At 40.2% G+C, this 21,945-nt stretch overlaps 2 protein-coding genes and 1 long non-coding RNA gene across 9 annotated transcripts in view; 2 read left to right on the top strand and 1 right to left on the bottom strand.

The window, feature by feature from the left end:
- LOC110052034 (uncharacterized) overlaps positions 1-8,794 on the top strand; it is a 20,988-nt gene extending 12,194 nt beyond the window's left edge. For all 7 annotated transcript variants that reach the window (XM_089279344.1, XM_089279346.1, XM_089279347.1 and 4 more), the window contains 6 exons: positions 2,163-2,282; positions 2,675-2,836; positions 3,236-3,313; positions 3,844-3,911; positions 4,426-4,551; positions 5,074-8,794. In XM_089279344.1, coding sequence (XP_089135470.1) covers positions 2,163-2,282; positions 2,675-2,836; positions 3,236-3,313; positions 3,844-3,911; positions 4,426-4,551; positions 5,074-7,896 — 3,377 coding nt within the window. In that variant the 3' untranslated portion in view covers positions 7,897-8,794. The remainder of the gene's footprint in view (positions 1-2,162; positions 2,283-2,674; positions 2,837-3,235; positions 3,314-3,843; positions 3,912-4,425; positions 4,552-5,073) is intronic.
- Positions 8,795-9,158: 364 nt separating this feature from the next.
- On the top strand, positions 9,159-21,455 carry LOC110051796 (uncharacterized). The gene is made up of 12 exons (XM_089280150.1): positions 9,159-10,411; positions 11,459-11,555; positions 12,000-12,161; positions 12,485-12,562; positions 14,762-14,829; positions 15,303-15,428; positions 15,878-15,953; positions 16,628-16,789; positions 17,489-17,566; positions 18,638-18,705; positions 19,031-19,156; positions 19,972-21,455. Exons 2-12 carry the CDS (start codon positions 11,465-11,467, stop codon positions 20,767-20,769), a joined length of 1,833 nt encoding a protein of 610 aa, XP_089136276.1. The 5' UTR covers positions 9,159-10,411; positions 11,459-11,464; the 3' UTR covers positions 20,770-21,455.
- On the bottom strand, positions 12,692-13,629 carry LOC149096920 (uncharacterized). Its single transcript, XR_016204312.1, has 2 exons — positions 13,318-13,629; positions 12,692-13,237 (listed from the first exon to the last, which is right to left on the bottom strand). It is a non-coding gene; the product is annotated as an uncharacterized LOC149096920 (long non-coding RNA).
- Positions 21,456-21,945: the final 490 nt, after the last annotated feature.

Raw genomic sequence — 21,945 nt, 5'->3', positions numbered from 1 at the left:
CTCTGGTCTGCACTCTACAGTCTGCATTTTACCCTCAGTCTGCATTTACACCCGGTCTGCAGTGTGCAGTGTGCAGTCTGCGTTTTACACTGACCGCTATTTTTATCGCTCACGTCTGAGGATATTGGAGTCGCCATGGTTACTAACATGATAATCGCTTAATGAACTTAGATGTGTTGCGGTGTGATCGAAGCATCATCGGATCTTCCTTGGATATCTTCGGTTATCTTCGGTAACCTTCGGAAAATGTTCGGAAACGTTTGTCTGGCGTTCGGACAACTTTTGGAGAATCTTCGGAAATCTTCTGAAAGTGTTCGGAAATCTTCGGAAAATCGTAAAAAAATTCGTCATTAGGATGTTTATATAATAAACAGACTATTACATGCCCGCTTGTGGATACGAATTTTATCTTCTCGTGTTCAACTCGATACTCACTCGTTCGCTGCGCTCACTCATGAGATATCGAATTGAACACTCGAAGATAAAATTCGTATCCACGTGCGAGCATGTAATATCCTCTATTGAAGTCGCCCTGAAATCGCATCTGTGAAACATTTCGGCTCAGCGGAAGCAATTCACATGCCGCGATTTGTTTTTGAAAGTTGTCGGTTTTTTTTTTTTCGTGAAAGCCAATTTGTTCTTCAACTCGTAAAGAATTCATCAAAGAGCAATATATTCATTCGTGTAAGCCCTTTCGATAGATGCCCTCCCCCTGCCTCCTCCCCCCCCCCCCCCAGTTCACAGGGCTAATTTGGGTTCTCGGAGACCAAAGTAAACCTTTACATATAAAGCCTTATTTCTCCAAAAATCCAAATAGACAGATCACCGATATTTCAAGCACGATCATATCTTCATAACGCTTTTACCGAATTTTGTCACATTTTCAAGATTGGTAGACAACACAATTATAAAGATCGCAAATTAAGGCGGGACTTAACCTAAAATTCTGAAAGAAATTCGAAGTTTTGTTTTTTACGGAACTCGAATCTTAAGGTAGTGAAGTTTTATTTTGACAAGTACTGTTACTGTAAGTTTAAAGCTCGTTTTCTCAAAACGAGTTATTTTCGCCTTCTAGAAAGGATGTCTTGAGAAGGATTTACTCAACTGAGCTAAAATTTTCAGGATTTGTTGTTTTTAGTACGTTCTGTGGGATAAGCATAGAACTTTTCCATCCAGTGCATTCTGTCAAAGTTATGTATTGAAACGTATGCTAGATTTTCTGTATCAGATTTAACTGGTCATCATTTCACGTGCTTTTAACTTTTCAAAAATCTCTATGCTTATCCCACCAAGCTGTTTGTCTCCTTTTGTAAAATGTAAAAATTATTCCTTTTGATCAGTTCTTGTAGGAGTTATCTTTTCTCAAGTAAGCCCTGGCATTCCCCAGCAGGTGGCAGATTTAATCAGCCGGTGTCAGCTTACAATACAGTTATAGGGTACACAAATATTTTTTCATAATCTTTGCTCTTTGAGCTTTTTAAAAATGTATACTTTGCCATGGTTTGGAGTTAGCTCTTAGCCACGAAAAAATGTTTGAAACATGGTGCGTTTTTAAGTGTTTTTAGGTTAAGTCCCACCTTAAGTAAATGTTCAATTTATGAAATGTTTTCCCTGTTATTCAGTTAACATAGTTAATATTACCGGTAGTTAATATTAGTAAACGTTTCCCCATATTTGAGAAAACAACAACAACTCGAATCACTGTTTTCAGAGGTTTGTTCCCTGGACAACTTGCTTATGGATATAAGTGAACTTAATTACATGCTTCTCGAACCATTCACTGATACGTTATCATGTCCATAATGAACCCTACTTTTTAAGGGGCTAGCAGTAGCGAATCTAGGGGAGGGGCCCGAGGGGGTCGCCCCCCCCCCCGCCCCCCTTCTTATTTTGGATAAAAAAAAATTGAAGAAGGAAGAAAAGCCGGCAGGGTAAGCAAAAAACCGCCCCCCTAGCTCAAGGTCTGGATCCGCCGCTGGCTAGTTATTCATTAACTATTGTGTCATGTAACCTCGAAAAGCCAGTGACGGGTTTCTGGGAAAGCTCATTTTTGACGTCACTGCGAAGTCCTTTCATTTGGTACCAAAACTGTCCTGCAGAGTTGTAAATATTACCTAGAAACAGAGGCTTAAATCCAAAGTTGTGTGTTCCTGTGATTTCAGGATTTTTAACAGACACATCCACAAAGCGAGGCAGGTTGCAAACACTCCCAGTATTCATGGCGAGGAGTTCAATCAAGGCTGCGAGTGAAACACTGGATTTTGATGACGACACTCTAAGAGGTGAGGAGAAATGCCTAAAGAAGATTGATTGAATGAAATTTTACTAACATTTCGATTTCTAAGGGATCTACTTTACAGTTACACGTTTCTAGCCTCGCCGATGCTGTTGCATAATTACTGTTTGTAATCCAAGTTGTTAATTTTGAAGAACATTTTAAATATATAATCCTATTCTGCCTGAAGGGGATCTTGACAGAAAGTATCCATGCTCTTACGTAGCTGTGTATTATATTTGTTCTTATGTTTATTAAATTTTCCCGTTTTTTTTTTATTGGAAATGTCCAGCTTTCTGGTAGTAACATTAAAATTTTTGTTCAGTCTCTGAGAATCCCTTCGTTAACCTTAAGTACTTTTACATGTCAACAATATTCAAATCAATTCTGTTTCATTAGCAATAGCAGAAGTTTACAAGAATGAAGGCAATGATGAATACAGAAAGAAAGATTTCAGCAACGCAGTTTACTTCTACACAGAGGGGCTTAACGTGAACTGCAAGGATAAAGAATTGAAGGCCAAACTGTACTGTAACAGGGCGATTGCACATTATTACTTGGGTGAGAATTTTTAACTTTCTCGGAATTTTTTTTGTGTGCCGTTAACTGCATCCGGAAAGTTTTATCACACTTGAGTCTAAATTTCTCATTGAATTACACGTTCAATTTGCCTCAATGTCGTAAAAAGAGAGTTCTTAAAGAGTTCTTAAAAAGTTCTTAGAGAGAAGAGAGTTAAAATGTTATATTGTAAACATCTGTTAACATCTAAATGTATGAAAACTTTTTCTGTAGGTATGACGTCACTTCTACATATATAAAAGCAATTGTCTTCAGATATGATGCAACCAAACAGAGCCAGTAAGAATTAGCTGGGTGCTTTTAGCCAATCAGAATGGAGACAGTGACACCAGTGTAATCGGCTGTGACACAATGATCTAAGGCAACTTTTTTTTTTCACAGGTAATTATCATGATTCACTTAATGACGCAAGGAAGGCCACTGAATTGCAACCAAACTATTTGAAGGCAATTATACGAGGTATGATTTCTTTGAAAAAGTGTAATAATCTTTCTCTTCTGGACAATTTGCTCTAGTCACTACGACATGTTCACGACGGTGTATGCAAGATAGAGAATATCACTTACTGTTGCTCAAGAATTAAACGTTTCCGGGTTTATTCAACTAGATTAAAAGCTCCAATCCAGTCTAATAAACCCAAGCACGTGAATTTCTATTGAGTGGAGCTCAATTCTACGTTAAAGCTGGCAATGTCTGCCTGAAATAAACCTTAACCATGGCGCACCGATATCCACCATGGTGTTTCAATTGTCCAATCTCGAAAAAGTACTTGATGTTGTCCAACATCTGAGGACGTCCCAGGACCCGTGAAAAGTTCGCAAAACTTTGAAGAAAGATCCATGGCGTCTGAAATCTGAATCCAGATCACGCATGTGCACAACCACCCCACAGCGTTTCAAAAGGCACATCAGATTACGCACTGTATCCTGGTAGGCTTGGAACATATCAATGTGCCAGTAAATGTTTCTTTCGTTATTATTTACTGCTAGGAGCGAGTGCCTGTGTTGAGCTGAATCAGTTTGAAGAAGCCATCACTTGGTGTGATAAGGGACTAGCAGTATCCTTTTTTACCTCGTGTCATCAATAAACTGACAAAATAAAAGAACTGCTCGTAGATGTTCTCTTTTTGTTTCTGCATTGACATCATCTTTTCATAAAAAGTCATTTCACAAAAAAGCGAGCTATTACTAGTTTTCCAGGTCATAATCATTTTGGCTTATTTTTTCACAAAGAGAAAGGAGGCTGTTCAAAGGGAGGAAAGGGGGTTGTGAAAGTGAGTGTAAAAGAGAGATGGGATCCTAAAATAATTGTCAAAGTTTATCTCCAGAATTGAACAGTAATTGCTCCTAACCTAGAATCCAAAGGAAATTGTCCTACTGTAATTAGGATTGTGGTTTGTAATCAATTTTCACAGGCAGAAAAGAGTAACATTTTTAAATGAAGCACAATCTCAAGGACCCTCAAATGCTGGTATCTCAGCGTACAAAGTAATGTCTTATCTCTTGTCAGACTAATTGATCAGAATAAGATGCCGACATGCATGACATGTTATATATCTTAATTTCAAGAAGATTGACAAAGAGAACCGAAATTTGCTGGAAATAAGGATTAAGGCTGTGAAAGAACAAAACAAACTACAAGAATCAAGCAGAGGCAAGGTCAAAGGTCATTCAGAAACTCAAACTGTAATAGACACGGTGAGTTTAATGGTCGTTGTATGAGACTATTCAAAGTGTTATGATTGATTGGGTAAAACCTATCAACCCAACGATGGTGAAATAAATCCTTCAGCATGACCCGAGGGTCACCTTTCTTCGAGGAAAACGTAGGGTTAGTTCTACCTTGTGCAGGAAACCTGCAGACTGAGTCAATCGCATAACAGCATAGGAGCAGAAGGTTATATACAGTTGTGAATTAACAGAGACAGATTCCTCTAAGATTGAAACTGTGTAACACCGTAATCACGCGGGTGAATTCCATCTTCCTGTAGATGCTGCTATCTTGCCCTGTGTTTTGTTAGACATCATAATAACCAGAAATCCTACATAAGAAACCGTACACGATCATGCTTCCTCATCGCAGACTGGCAAATTATACATGATTTATCTGACAGAAAAATGTAGAAATGTTTCACGTTACAAAGAAATAGGCATAGGCGTAGGCATAAAGGAAAAAACATTGAATTGTTTCAACCAGATTTCAACAAACTTCCTTTTCAGGCCAAGAAAGCGAGAAACAAGGAAAGTGAAGGACTTAAATACGCTCTTCTTGGCACTATGTTTTCCGCTCGAGGCGAATTCAAAAAGGCTATAGAGTACCACAAACTCTACCTTTCTATTACTAAAGAACGGGGAGACAAGGAGGCAGAACGAATAGCTTATAGCAGTCTTGGCATTGCGTTCTACAAGCTTGGTGATTTCAAAAAAGCCCTGCACTACCACAACCTACATCTTGGAATGGCCAAGGAAGCCGGAAACAAGGTTGAGGAAGGGAGCGCGTATTGCAATCTTGGTCATGCTTTCCTTGGACTTAGCGATTTCCAAAAAGCTAAAGAATACCACAACCTTGATCTTGCTATTGCTAAAGAAATAGGAAGCAAGGCTGCGGAAGCACGCGCGTATGGAAATCTTGGCAATGCATTTTATGGCTTTGGTGATTTCAGAAAAGGTATCGAATACCAGCACCTACGTCTTGCTATTGTCAAAGAACTCGGAAATAAGGCTTGGGAAGGAGATGCGTACGGGGATCTCGGTATCGGTTTTTTCAATCTCGGAGATTTTGAAAAAGTCATGGAATACTATACTCGCCATCTCAGTATTTCCAGAGAGGTGAGAGACAAGGACATGGAGGGACGTGCCTGCCACAACCTTGGCAATGCTTATTACCATCTTGGGAACCTAAGAAAATCCATTGAATACTACAGTCTGCGTCTTCGTATTGCTAAAGAACTAGGAAACAAATATGATGAAGGATCGGCATATGGCGCTCTTGGTAGTGCTTTTTACAAGCTCGGTGACTTCAAAAAAGCTATAGACAACTTTCTTCTAAATCTTAGTACTGCCGAAGAGTCAGGAAACAAAGCTGTGAATGGACTAATGCATTGCAACCTTGGCAATGCATTTTTCAGTCTCGGTGATTATAAGAAAGCCAAAGAACACCACAGGGTTGACCTTGCCATCAGCAAAGAAATGCGAGACAGGGCTGGGGAAGGACGTGCCTATGGCAACCTTGCCAATGATTTTTCCGGACTCGGTGATTTAGACATGGCCGTCAAATACCACAAGCAGCATCTTAGTGTTGCCAAAGAGGTTGGTGATAAGACCGGACAGGGACGCGCACACGACAATCTTGGTACTGTTTACCAAAGGCGCCACATGTTCAAGGAAGCCATCGAACACCACAAGCTAGCTCTTGGTCTTGCTAAAGAAGTCGGAGAGAAGGCTGCAGAAGGACGTGCCACTGGCAATCTTGGAGGAGCTTTTGAAGGGCTAGGCGAGTCAGACAAAGCCATAAGCTACTACAAGGTCTTACTTGGTATTGCTAAAGAAGTGGGAGACAAGGATATGGAAGGTCATGCTTATCAAGTACTAGGTAACAGCCATGAGTCCCTGGGTCATTTATCTGAAGCACAAGAATGTTACCAATCTAGTGTAAGATTGTACAATGATGTGAGAAGTCTTCTCCGGTCGAAAGACGAGTGGAAAATCAACTTTCGACATAAAAATCATTTTGCTTACAATGCCTTATGGCGAATTCTTTTGAAAGAGGATAAGATTGTTGAAGCTTTGTTTGCTGCTGAAGAGGGACGAGCCCAAGCTCTAACTGATCTTATGGAATCTCAGTATGGCGTTCCCGCAAGTCAGTCCGGATCACGAGGACAAGATACGACGGATTTTGAAATGCTGAAGTGCATTCCTTCAAGCACAAGTTTTCAGGCTCTTGACAAAGACACGATCACCAGTTGGGTCATCGTAGAGGGAAAACCCGAGGCTGTTGGACGAAAAGTATTCGCTCATGATGCTACTACCTTTTTTCGGGTCTTGGTACGAATTGCCTATAACAGCATTGGTGTTCGTGCTGGTGTGAGTTGCGAGGACCGATCCATGGATGCGTTAAGAGAAGATGCCTTCCCTGACGAGACATCACAACCCACGTCTACACCACAAGAGAGTAGTTTGAACACCTTGTATAACATCATAATCAGGCCCATTTCCAACCTGCTTCAAGGTAGTGAACTAATCATCGCCCCGGATGGTCCACTGTGGCTAGCTCCTTATGCCGCATTCACGGACACTGATTCCAAGTACCTCTGTGAATCGTTTCGAATCCGACTGATTCCCTCGCTGACGAGTTTGAAAATGATTGCTGATTGTCCTGAAGAATACCACTGCAGGAGTGGTGCATTACTGGTGGGAGATCCGTGGTTGGTAGAAGTTACCAACAGCAAGGGTCAGAAACTCCTAGAACAGCTCACGTTTGCCAAAATGGAAGCGGAAATGATCGGGAAGATTCTCAATGTAGTACCACTAATTGGAAAAAAGGCTACAAAAGCTGAAGTGCTACGACGACTGAGTTCGGTTGCTCTTGTACACGTTGCAGCGCATGGCCGCGAGGAAACTGGTGAAATAGCCCTAACTCCCGACCCGAAGCGAGCATCCCGAATCCCCACAGAGGAAGATTATATTTTGACAATCGCAGATGTGCTGAGTGTTCAAATGCGAGCAAGACTGGTCGTGCTTAGTTGTTGTCACAGTGGCCGAGGAGAGATCAAAGCTGAAGGCGTGGTCGGTATTGCACGTGCCTTTATGGGTGCTGGTGCTCGTTCTGTTCTGGTCTCACTCTGGGCGATCGATGACGAGGCCACGCTGGAGTTTATGAGAAGTTTCTACCGTCATCTTGTGGAAGGGAGAAGTGCAAGCGAGTCCCTGAACCTGGCCATGAAAAGCCTCAGAGAATCAGACAAGTACAGCGATGTGAAATACTGGGCGCCTTTTGTACTGATTGGTGATGACGTCACTCTAGAATTTGGTGCAAAGAAATGAAACCCACATCGTAAGTGGAAACTGTCTAATTGACCTACAAGTTGTCTGTTACTTATTTTTGTGTAGGGAAAGGACGTTTCTGTCCAGTTCATTGAGAAAAAACCGTAACTGGCGTTTTATAAACAAAGTTAAGACCCAATAATTTTTGTGCCGCCATTTTGAGCAGTTCAATGTGTACGGTGATTATATAACGTTTTGTGAAAGAGTTTTGTAGACTGCTTGTGTAATACAGCAAAGTCGCTTTAGTTTAACCACGTGATGATGTATAATTCCCCATCTATATTGGAAATTTGATTAATTCATTTGACTGCGTTTCCGTTTTGCATAAAGTATAGTAACGGGACAGAGCCAAACCATATTTAGTTACTTGAAAAAAAAATTAGTCTTAAACAGTTTCTTAAATGATAGCTCAAAATTGCTTTTGTCTAGCCTTAATTCAACGAAGGTTGTAATCGATTATAAGATAAAGGGATTGAATGTTAATTGATTTGTCTTTGTAAGGTCCAAGAAGTTAGATAGTCGTTTAGACCAAGAGCGGCCGCCCTCTTTACCTTACCTCCCACAAGCAAGTAGAAATTTATTACTTATGAAAAGGCAACGGATAAACCGATAAGCAATTTCAACCGAGCTTTCCCTTCGCCTAGCTTTCCCTATTGGTCACGTAATCTAATACCTTTTAATATGTAAATACATTTTATCCAGATAACCTCCAGTTGACATCATCGACGATACAGATTCGTGCTGTCATGGTTACTTGTTCTTGATCAATTTTTTAGATGAGATGAAATTAATTATGACAATACGGAACATGTGAGCATTACCCAACTCATTATGTGCCTTGTTGGTGTCCAATTCATCATTTAGGCAAAATTTAAATAAATGAGTTTTAGTACTGGGAGTAAGGTTATATTTTGGTCCTTTTTGATTATTAAACCCGGGGGGACTCCCATATCAAAAGAACGGGGGTGCTCGTGGGAAATTTTGAAAAGTGCCCCCTAAGAGGTGCGTGGCTTGAAATATTTTTCACTTCTAAGAAGTACCAATTCCAAAACAACACATTATCTCCTGTCTTTTTCCTTCAGCTCAATGCCCCGTAGAGATATTGAAAAAGTTCCCGCTGTGGACCTTTTGAGGCTGAAAGTCCTAAGAGGTACCAAAACCGAGGGGTTTTTTTATACTTAAAAGGTACGACGAGCACCCCCGTCCTTTTTATATGGGAGTCGGCCCCCCCACCCCCCCCCCCCCCCCACCCCCTCCTTCCCGGGTTATTAACACACGACCTCAGGCCTTTCGATTCTGTCCAAACTTACACATTTTCTAAAATTTCTTCGTCAGGTTATTCCCATGAGAGACTTAGAAAGAAAACAAGACAACATAAATAGAAAGAAAGAAATAGAAAGAAACCAAGACCAAAAATAAAAATTTGGCAGAAGTCCTCGGTGCCATGTAAGAATTTAGGTACATCGAGCGTGGGCTATTCGGAAGGGCTTCTGTTGACAAACCCAACGCAACCCTCATTTTTCCTGTTTCATCGGGGACCTTGAGCAAGCGGTACCGGCAAAGAGAAAGCTGCTAATCAAAGCTTTAATTAGCGGTTTGGAAGCTCTGTGCAAGCGTTTTATATCTTTTACATTTCTCGGTCGTCCTCTACAAAACTACAGTCGAACCTCTACTACCGGCCACCTCCCCACAACGGCCACTTCTCTACAGTGGCGATATGTGTTCGTTCCAGTCGAATGATTTGCTCTTATTTTAACCTCGCAACGCTGGCCACCACCCCACAATGACCAGTAAACTCTGTCCCTGGGGTGGCCGATGTAGAAAGGTTTGACTGTCCTGAGATTCTTCCATGCGCGCGAGATTAAGTCTTTGCGTACCTCTCAAGCTTTTCGTTCACCTCTCGCGCGCTCGTGAAGGAAACGACTGCTACGCAAGCTTAAAACCAGACTGCGAGCAGTCTCTCTCTTTTCCAGGCTCGCCTCATTCCCTCCTCGTTTCTTTCTCTAATTTGCGTAATTTTAACTTGTCCAGTCGCGTGAAGGATTTCGCGAACAAAAACCGACTTCTCTTAGGTATAAGCTTCACGTAAGCGTCAAATGAACAAATTCTTCTCTTCCACAAAAGAGAATCACGACAGCCAATGCTCAGAATTTTCCGCGTTTCAGTTTGGGATTGAACGCTGTCTCTATGTATTTATCTGATAATTCTGACAGCGTAATAGCGCTGATACCCTAGAGGGTATAAAGTTTATTGTACCACACGCCTCTGCGATAAACACTCTACAAACACTTGGCGATATTGGGACCCGTTCGAGTAGGACCTCATTTATTTATTGATCATTAACATTGCAAGAAGACAAAGACACGGAAAAAACGTGCTTGTCACATAACCTTGAATACATCATGAAGCAGTCGTACGTTACACGATGATTCTCTTTCACAGTTTTTCTTAGGAGAGAGAAGTTAAGATTTTGTTCAGGTGCTGTTAACAAGGAACTCCGCTATATTGACTGAAGGTATCAGTTTAACTTACAATAACGTTATTTATAATCATAATCTGTTTGTGTGTAGTAAACAGTAATCAATTGCTTCATTGTTATTCAGTTTTGGCATTCTAAATCCACTGAACGGAATTTCACTTGGAGAATTAGGTCACCGCAATAAGAATTTAATATGATAAATTAAACTAACCTACTATATATCGACTGGGAATTTTCTACCTTAGCTCGGCCAACGGGAAAACTACTTTAATTAATGTTGAGACTTTCAAGTGCGTTGCAATCAAGAAGACAGTTCCAAGTATATATGTGTCTTTTGTCCGCATTGGTTAAATACTACAGGTCTAATTTTGGAAAAGAAAGAACAGAGCGTCGTTTTAAGCGTACCGCAGATCATTCAGAGTACAATTAACAAAGTACACCAGAACATAAGTAGCACGCATGAAAACTCGGTAAAGCCTGGTATTTCCATTTCATTACTTCTGTTTAAGTGAAAAAAGAACGATTGCTAAATATATCCATTTAAGCAAAACCTTGGATTGTTAACGGAAACCAAACACGCAGGCAGTTATGATATTTCATGTAGCTAGAGACAGAGGGCTGGGTTAAATCTTGTAAAGGAATTCGAAGTAAATGAAGCATTCTACGTAGAAAGTCATTGAGGTGTAAACTAATTAGTAACACAAGGAAAATATCGAAGTTGCAGAATAAATAACGCATTTTGACTTCTGCAGGAGGCAATATCAACGGGGAAATAAACGTGCGTATCAGTATCACTGGCTGAAGTGTAACATGATAGATAGCATTTCTGATGCACTTCAACTTCACAAGATTACAATGATAGATCCTGATGCACTTCAACTTAAAACATACATTAAGTGTTGACCTCAATAAGAATGCATTTGGAGATAATTTATTCAGCGCAAGGAGCTAGTGAAACATGAAATTTAGAGATAATAGAGCACTTGGATCGTATGGCGTTTTAATTTTCTACAATACTGAGCAGAGCTATCCCGTAAATCGATAATAAGACACCCAGAGATTTAAAAGATTTCCAAACTACAGGCTAACATGGCGAGCAATCCGGGCAAAGACGCAAATGAAAGTGACGTCACAACAGCTGTTGAAGAACCATTGGATTTTGGTGACGATCTTTTAAGAGGTTAGTGTCAACATTACTACAAGCTGATTGAAGAATCTCTTTAACTTCGTTGTTTGTTGTTATAATTCAGATCGCACGTTGAACCCAACTCAGCTGCCATCTTGTACAGACAGAGGTTGGGAATCTTGCTAATTAAGGCTCATCTCTATGCTTCTCTGTTAACACGATGGCAATATTTTAGCGTCTCGTTTTTAAAGATAGAAAGAAAAAGTCTTTGTTAGAGCTCAGTGACCCATCAGGCCGGCGCTTATTTCTGTTACCTTTAGCATGTAGTGAATAGCGCCTGGGAGTATTTATTCTCCCTCCCCCCCCCCCCCCCCTGGATCGGATGCTAGTCCATCGGAAAGTTGAAACAGAGAAAAATAAGTACAAGATTTAATAGGTAGAACATAAGACATGGTTGCCATGTATTCTGTACTAACAATATTTCAATTCTTATTTTAGCAAAAGCAGAGGTTTACAGAAATCAAGGCAATGAAGAATACACGAAAAGAAATTTTAAAAATGCCGTTCACTTCTACACCGAAGGAATTAAAGTGAACTGCAAGGATAAAGAACTGAAGGCCAAGTTGCACAGTAACAGAGCCTTAGCACATTTTTATTTTGGTGAGAACTGTTACTTCACGTTTGTATCATGTTGAAATGACGTCATAGATCTTGGGTTGGATTTTAGAATATTTTTGGATTTTAGAATATTTTTGAAATGTCAGAAAGTCTCTAACTGGATTTTGGAAAAATATAAAGCGTTTAAGATTTTGGATGGAACTATTCATAAATGTACGAGACCAAACAATTGAAACGCCAAAATGTTCCCAACAAGTCAATTTTTGGGTTCAATATTCTATTTCAGTCTTCACGAAAATTAATAACCGCTCATGCTAAATTCATTGTTATTCCTGTCATTTCTTTGTATCTATGTTCTTCAACAGGAAACTATCACGAATCACTGAGTGATTCAAAACGTGCCACAGAACTACAACCAGCTTATCTCAAGGCGATTGTGAGAGGTAAGCACTGACGAACTCTATGACTGTATTACATCGAGACACTCCATGGTCTTGATAATACGGCATATCTCACGGCTGGCAGGTGTTTAATTAACACATACTAGTAGTAATCAAAGATTATGAGAGTGCGTTCGACTCGGACGCCTTGACTTTAATATTTATACCTTAAATAAATGGTTTCACTAACTAACTTTCAACCTCTGTCTATCGCTAAAATCAACGTTTTTCATCGACAACCGAGGTTTTACAGACAGATATTATCATAGTCACGCAAAGTCCATGCCAGTTTAAGAGGTCCCTGTGCTAACTATGATTTCTTGATTCGTTGCGTGACAGCGCCAGTTTCCGTACACTCAAATTTCGTGCTTCATATTCTCACATTAACTGGTAATGTTTAAGTGTAATAGTTAATTTGAAAAAGTATATTTTATATACATTATTCTAAGCTGGAAGCACAAATATAAGCAAACATTTGTAATCGTGTGCCCGCTTATCGTCAGCGTAAACAAACCCGTGCGACTGATTCGAGTATTTCCTCTGATGAATAAAGTAAACAGTATTTACGTAATTTGCCGTTCCTTGGCTCAGGCACACTCTTAAGGATCTTTCTCCGCCGATTCCAAACAGCATTTGACCGGATAAAGATTGAGCTACATGTATCTGTCGCGACCGGAACTAATCAACAAATGCAATCAAAATATAGCTGGTTTCCCACAATTAACATTCCAAACATACAAAATAAACAAGGACAGTACCCTCAGATTTCAATAAATGCTACCATCGAAGCGTTTATATTCACTAATATCCAACGCTGAGAGCACAAAATAGCGAAGCCCACGGCGCCTGAATGGAAAGAGTCAAAGAAAGCAGCGCAAAGTCGAGCTCGCATGGCCTGCTTACATGCTCACATGTTCGCCACATGTCTTATCACATGTAATCACATGTCTCAGTATTAAACAGTACCAGTTTACTGGCTGTGACATGCCCCTGCAAAACTCAAGCGGGGTGGCCATTTTGGTGTCCTTACAGGAATGTGGAGTTTTTCTGCATATAACCGTGCACAGGGCAACCAATTCTGGAAACCTACAGGCCAAAATTAGGTTTGCGTTCTTCGAACGCAATAACCGGCATTGGAATGCCAGGCTTTCATTCCACTACTTATTCTATATATCTTTTTATAATATAGATAGGACCCTGCGCGCGCTCTGACTGGTCGAAAACCCATGTTTTATCAGAGTATAAAACATAGAAAAAGCGTTTTTTGTTGTTTTTCGCTAGAATAGCCTCTATATCATAAAGCAAATGAAGAAGCCTGAGCCGTGTGTTACAATGTGATAAAACACTCCGGACATTTGAGAACCCTCGAGAAATGTAGAAAACACTTGTTTTCCACATTTCCCTCGTGTTCTCAAAAGCCCGTCGTATTTTATCACAGTGTAATACACGGCTTAGGCTTCTTTATTTGTTAAATGCTATGTACTTAATATCCGGGGGGTACTCCCATGTATGGACTATATAGGTATGTGCTGCGGGATGGGGTAGGGTTTTTGAGGTTCTCAATCCTCAAATAGGGTATCATTTTTATCCCTGTTGGCATTGTGTTCCCGGTGTGATCCTTAGATAGGGTACCTTAATTATATCAGCTAAAATTGTAGTGCGTAAATGCCCAGCTAAACGAAAAACAAATGATCTGTTAAACGAAACAATTCATATACTTCCAAAGTTACAGAAACGAAATAAAGATAAACCGCCCGCGCTATCCTTAGTTGTTGTTTTTCCCTTGAATAGGGTGTCATTTTTGGGTTTGGGACTTGAATAAGGTGTCAATTTTCATGTCCTTAATCCCCAAAAAGTGTCAGGGTTTAAGACCCTTCGCCGCACACACCAATCTGAAATTTACTAACGAAAGTATCCCCCCCCCCCCCGCCCCGCGACTTAATAGTTCGTCTTGTGTGATCGTCTGGGTGAGAGAACTGTTGTTGGTGACTGAAGTCATTTTCAGAGTCAGGTGAATAGTGTTGGACTAACAGTAGACGGACCTCAAACAGACCGACTTAATTTGACTGACAATAGACGGATCGAAACTTACTAGAGCCGACCAATATTTTTGACTACACTGTTCTTTGCGCAAATCGCTACATCTTAACAATAAAAAGTCATTAGTTACACTATTTATTTCTCGTTATTTCTTGCCATCAGGAGCCAGCGCTTGTGTTGAGCTGAAGCAGTTTGAAGAAGCCATCACATGGTGTGATAAGGGACTAGCAGTATCCTTTGATAACAATTCTGAGTCAGGTATTTCAGGGTTTTTTTTTAAGAATCCGACATAAGCATGAAGTTTAATTTTTAAATACAGATGGTTTTGAAACATTTCAGCCAGTTTTGAGACATAAGTCCCTCTAAACTTTCTGTAGTTTTGACTAAATTAATCTGAAATTCATGCTTCAGCTGTGAGAAAAAATTTTAAACTTGAGAAAACATGAGAAATAATAACGTCTATTTCTTCTTAATCCTAGAGTAAGGTTATTCAATCAATCAATATATGAAATCTTGATTCACACTTTTTTGATTACAGAGGGGAAAAAATACAGCAGATGACGGCATTCGACCCAAGGTCCTTGCAATTGGTTCTAAATTTAAGCAGCTCCTTATGCTAAATTCAATTCAAAGTTAAACTGTTTTCGACTATTTCTTCGTTTTATTTTCATTTTTATATGTTATACCTCTTAACTCTAAGAAGCTTGACGAACATAACAAAGTCTTGTTGGAATTAAAGGCCACATCTGTTATCGGTAACATAGAGTTACAACAGAAAGACGAAAAGGAAGTCAAGGAAGAGTTGGAAACCACATCTGGGAAAGGAAAGGTGATGTTTTACCTCAGCAGTGATCTTCGATTTATTATTTGACAAATCCACCACATTATTCCTTGATCTGCACTCTCAGAGATCATAGAAGTGACATCGTAAACGTCCAAAACTCAAGTAAAACACGAGCCCCTCTGCAAAACTCCCAGGAGGGTCTAGAAGGTAGTCAATATTGTGACGCAAATTTTACTTACTTCAGCCGTTGTCGCTTTACACGCATTTTTATCCGCCATGAAACACCTGCGCGCGTGGTCACATTATCCGCGGGAGAGCAGGGTACCATGTCTAAAAATAATTTTAAAAGAGGAATAACCTTGGGAAAAAGTTCTGTATGGAAGATCAACTCGCTCTCCCTTCATCCTCTCTTGTCTTTACTTATTGTTTGGATTCTCCCGTTGCGTATGTGACTGATTAACAACGTGTAACTAGCATCTCGTAAATAACTTCAGGGTGAAGGCAACACTGAAAACGAGACTACAGTAACTGTTGATAAAGCCCTGGATTGCGATGACGACTGCTTAAGAGGTAAATAGATATATGTATTTATACCATGCCATAGAAAATACAGCCAATAAGAATATGGGAAAGCTGTTGTATATTCAACGCTATTATATCCAACCTTCTCGTCATGTGCCGCACGTATGTCACATTGATTGTGCTGGCCACTATATTTTCTATAGCATGGTATAAAATAGTTATACAGCGCTCTCTCGTGGTGTATCATGGAACATCTCACGGGACAGGGTCAGAAAACAATGGAATTTTACTAACTGGGGATTGAGGGAGTTGGGAGGGGTATAGCATGCTGAAATCACATGAGAGCATGGTGGAAAATCACTGGGAGCTTTGTCGTATGATTTCCCATGTGGTAAAACTATCGGGTTGCATTGGACATTGACCTAAGGTTATTGCACAATGGCTAATAAGGGAAAGATAACAGAACTGGTGACAACCTTAGATGACAGAAATGATGTAGACTACAGAGCTCATTAACCACAGTTTAAATGCTTAAACTTCTCACTTGTATTTTCTTGGCACACACGAGAAAACACAAGAGACTCGTGGGATATTTCATGGTATATTACTCGAAGGCGTTGCATGATTAGTTTATCAGTAGTTCATGCTTTTTCGTTTTGTTTTAATTTGTGAAGACTTCACATAGATGAGGCATCAATAATGATCCACATATTTCGCTTTAGAAAAAGCAGAAGCGTACAAGAACAAAGGAAACGATGAATACGGCAAAAAGAATTTCAGCAACGCTATTCGCCTCTACACGGAAGGAATCAAAGTGAACTGCAAGGATAAAGAACTGAACGCCAAATTGTACAGCAACAGAGCCATAGCATATTTTTACTTGGGTAGGAGCATGTAGTGTAGTGTTATTGTCTGTAATGTCTCTTGGCGATTTTAATGGTCCATGATGGATTTTGAAAAAACCTTTTTGAAGTTATATACAATTGAAAGCCTGAACTAGATTGCGCATGCGTTGTAGCCCTTTGAGGTCGTCGTAATACGTCATATGCACGATCCTATCAGGTTCCAACCTCGTTCTCAGGAACACTTCCTTGGAAACGAGGTTGACTAGTTCCGTACCAGTCAATGCGATAGCATTTCTCACTGGACTTGGGCATTCTGGTATAGGTATCCTTCGATAATAGAAGCAGCATTTATTCTGCAATAAATTGAAATAACGAATTTATTCCATAGAATGATAAATGTGTACTTTCTCTGTACGTTGTTTACACATATATCCTTTTTTGTTGGGCTTGGTCGCTGTGCGACTCCGCCCATCTGTGCGAAAAATACCCTGTCCCAACTAGAAACTATTACTGTCTGAAAATCGCCGTTAGCGTAGAAAAGTGAACAATGCATAGGACTCAATAGCGAATTTCTCGGGACCTCGACTGTGAGCAAAACAAGTGTTGCAGTGTTCCACTTCCAATTTAAATCTTTGATGGTACAGAAACGTTACAGTTTTCAAGAATCGGTTTCTTCTAATCTTATCACGGACCTTATTATTTTTTTTATGGTAATTTGATTAGTTTTATCTTTGCCAGGGAATTATTATGATTCACTGAGCGATGCGAAAGCTGCCACTGAATTACAGCCAAATTTCCTCAAGGCTTTTATAAGAGGTAAGATTACTGTTAGAAGGCGATATTTGGCCTTGCTTCCAGGGCTCTTTCTCGCCGTTGGAGCGGGTTTCAATGGACTGTCGTAAAGCCAAAACCAAAGTTATTACTCTAGCCAATCACAAAGGACGCAGACAATACAGTGAACCAATCAAAACTCGAAGCAATTACATGGAGCTGACGCGAAGCGCGGGAAAATGTGTGCGAACGCGTACGCGTCACGATTGGTTTTGGTTTGACTTCTGATTGGATGAAAAAGTGGCGCAATATTTTTAATCCAATCGTGTAGCATAGAAAGAACAAAACAAGTTAGTTTTCGACGCTCAAGTGAAAACCGCTCTAAGGGTTGAGCTATTAATTTTATGAAATTCAACTGGTGCCTGGGATTGCATGGACAAGGAGAGTTTCCTTTAAGGTTCTCCAAGAGAAGGAAGGGCTACAGAGTTCATCCCACAAAAGGCCATATGGGTTAGTGCTGTTGCTTTGTTTTGGGGAACGTGTTGCACTGTTTCTGCAGTAACCTAGAATTTTCATGCAATGAAAGAGAAAAAAAAAAAACAGTTTCACTGCAATCTCAACGTCTACCACGAGGATGAAGGTCACGAAAGACTACTCTTATTTTTAAATCTTGATTTTCCCCAACAACAACAATAACAGCAACAACAACTTAATTCTATTTTATACAAAAATTGTAGTAAAGAATTCGTCCCCAACTGCCCGATAGTCTGTGAACAGGCTCTGTAGTCGAGGATGGGGTAAATTGAAAGCGGGAAGACAATAGAAATGAGAGAAGGGGAGGGAGAGGATGCCACAACCCCTCCCCGTTCTCCCCTCGGCCACTTCACTTTTTAGCCCCTCCAGCTGCCGGAGCCTGTTCACGGGCTAGTACCCCAAAAAATTATCAGTGCGACCCTGCAAGCAACAAAGCTTATAAAATGGTCACAGTGGCGAAAAATGCCCAGGAATTTAGAAAAACGTAAACTGTTTTATGACCGTGAACGATTGGCTGTTTTAACCATGCACACATATTGTACGTTAAAGTTAGTCGTTGATCAGTGTTATCTATTTCATTAGGAGCAAGTGCTTGTGTTCAGCTGAATCAGTTTGAAGAAGCCATCGCGTGGTGTGATAAGGGACTGGCAGTATCCTTTGAAAACTTTACTTTGTACATGGTCAACACGACGCAACTTAGCTTTGTTCCGTTTTACATACAAACGGCGCTGCGTATGAAACAAGAACGTCAACATCGATCATTCAATCGCTATAATTTGAAAATATCAACGAATTTAATACTGTAACAAGTCAGTGTTCCAGAAGCCCATGTCCTCTGTGATTGGCCAGAGTGATTACTTTGGTTTTGGCCTTTTTTTACGACACTCAACTGAAAACCGCTCTAACAAGTTTTTTCCAAGTGCTCTTTGATTATACTCGAACAAATGGCAAGTCACAAGTCTTGACTTTAAGAAGATATCTAACACTAACAGACAGCTTTTGGATTTACGCGCCACATCTGTTAAAGAACAAACCAACTCACAAAATACAGATGGTGTCAAAGAACAGGAGACACCCCGACCACAAACTGGAAACGACTCGGTGAGGTTGATAAATAAAACATAAACTAAGTTACCTAGCACATAATTTTAATGTTACTTGCGCTTTTATTTTGCGAGCAATTTAAAACATGCCACATGTTTATACTATAACGGAAAGCATTATATGCAACTTCCTTATTTTTGAAAATTTCATGATGAGTCACATTTAATCAAACATAGCCATTTAATCCTGCATGACAGCTGATTTAGCCTGGCAGAAAGCGCGAACGCAACACTCGACCGCAAAGAGCGAAGGCAAGCGTGGAGCGCGCTCCAAGCTCGCCTACGGCACTTTGTCCCCTGCCCAGCTAGACGGCTTGTTATGCAGGCTATTTAACAATTATTCCACGAGCAAACGTTGGATATGAGATGGTAGGTAGCCAACGAGGTGCGTAACACCGAGCTGGCTATAATCATCTCATATCTAACAAGCACGAGTGAGATAACTGTTTGATTAAAAACACCCCCAAAATACAGGAAACTTAAATTTAATAAAATAAAAACACTCTCATTGAACTACGCGTGAGCCTACCATATATGAAAAACATGGCAGAATTGCTGTTAGTATATACCACACAAGTGAATAGTGCTTTTCGCGCGCTCTGATTGGTTAACTCGGAGGTGATTAGCAAGTACTATTCACCTCCACTTCGGTGAATAATTGTTAAGTATACTATGATTGCTAAGCCAATGAAAACTCTTGAATTGCTTTGTCCAATGATCCAGTTCTTGATAAATTCGTTTATACTTTTGAGAATGAAGCTATTAGTTACTAAGGAAACTGTTGCGTATGGAAATCTTGGAATTGTTTTTCAGAGCCTAGAAAATCCCATAAAAGCCAAAGAATACTACAGTCGACGTCTTCAAATTGCCCAAGACGAACAAGACACTGGTGGAATAGGACAAGCGTATGGCAATCTTGGCAATGTGTATGATTCTCTGGGAGATCACAAAACGGCCATAGAATACCACAAACTGTCTATTCTTTGCGCAAGAGAGGTGAGGGATAGGGCCTCCGAAGCAGGTTCCTATGGAAATATTGGTATTAGTTTTGAACGCCTCGGCGACTGTAGAAAAGCTGTGCAGTATTACAACCTACATCTTAGCATTGCTAAAGAAATAGGAGACAAGAAAGGCGAAGCGTGCGCTTATGGGAATCTCGGAAATGCTTTTCAAAGGCTTGGTGATTTAAAGAAGGCCATAGAATATCACGAGTTGTCTCTTAGTGTTTGTAAAGACATAGGAGACAAGAAGAAAGAAGAACGAGCGTACGGCAACCTCGCGATCGTTTTTACAAGTCTTGGTGATTGTAGCAAAGCCATAGACTACTGCAACCGACATCTTGCTATTGCCAAAGAGATTGGAGATAGGATTGGGGAAGGTTACACGTACGCCAATCTTGGAATGGCCTTCTTCAGTCGTGGGGATTTCCAACAGGCCGTACACTACCACACCCTATGTCTTCAAGTGGTCAAAGAAGTGGGAGACAAGACAGGAGAACGACGTGCGTATAATAATCTATGCAATGCTTACTTCCGTTTAGGTGATTTCACAAACGCCATGCATTACAATAAGCTACGCCTTGAAATGGACAGGGGCGTAGGAGGCACTTGAAGACTGGGAACCATGTCACATGATAGCCGCAAAGGAGTACGTCACGGTTCGCATAACTTGCAAAGTTTGGCCTAAATTTTACAAATTCGTCGTTTGTATTCCGTGTAAATCTTCTCCATCCTTAACCATCCTTGTTCCTTAATGGTTTTTTATTATCTCTTCGACGTTTTTTATTTTAACAAACTATTATTTTCAGGTTTCCTGTTTCTTCGTGGCCAAAATACTCGAAATGCCGTGACTGAGCTTTTTTAGTTGACAGTGTTATGGACAGTTTCAGAGAAAGAGACAGATACCCGCGTGTGGCTGTGTTGTTAAGGCTTCCAGCCAGGCTATGTCACATAATTACAGCTGTGAGACACAATGTTCTCTTCATAAGCCACTACACAGTATCTTATTTTGAACTGTAGCAATTTAACTCCAATATTAGCGGCATTTTTTTATTGCTTACTATATACCACCTCACCTCATTTTCACTAAATTTTACACTTTTTGTACTAGAATTGACCATTTAGTGGATAATTGAAAATGTGAACTGTTTTGTAAGTAAAGTTCCTTATCACAGTTAATTGACAAAAGCACTATATATTTACTTACCCTTGTTAATTAATTAGATCTAGAACTTCTTTTAAAAAAGAAAGAGCATTTTAACAAGAAAACTGAGTAAAACACATCTACTTTTAAAAGAAGCCTGGAAGCCTGCTCCATCATGCGTTTCTAGTGCTGGTGAGTTGTCAGCGGGTTCCTCCATGCGCTCCTTAGTACGTTTCATTCTGCCGTCCATGGGTTCCCTGTGCCTTGCCACTGAATTGTCGTGCGTTGATTTTCCCTCCAGGGTAGTTTGCTTCTTGTGGGTTCCTTCCTGGGTTTCCCAGTGCGTAACAATGTATATTTTCTTTCTTTCCCTACGCGTTTTTCCTCGTGTGTTTCCCTGAGCATTAAAGTGCCTATAAAGTAAAAAATAATTCCCGCTTATTTGAAAGGCTTTTCAAAGTAAAAAAGAATGGCATTTTCCTTTTTGGAATATCTTTTTTTGTGTTAGAGATATTCTCGTTTTTGTATTATGCAAATGAGGAAAGTGATGACGTCATAGGTGGTTCCTCTAAAACAGCACAACACTCAATCGAGAATAACTCTAGAAATATTAAAGTAGTGTTCTTCAAACCTCGCACCAGAAAT

Source organism: Orbicella faveolata, unplaced genomic scaffold (assembly GCF_042242905.1).
Source record: "Orbicella faveolata isolate gen_17 unplaced genomic scaffold, um_ofav_v1 contig_47, whole genome shotgun sequence".
In the NCBI taxonomy this organism is placed as follows: domain Eukaryota; kingdom Metazoa; phylum Cnidaria; class Anthozoa; order Scleractinia; family Merulinidae; genus Orbicella; species Orbicella faveolata.
Note: the sequence above shows the minus strand (reverse complement) of the source record. Positions and strands in the feature narration are given on the sequence as shown.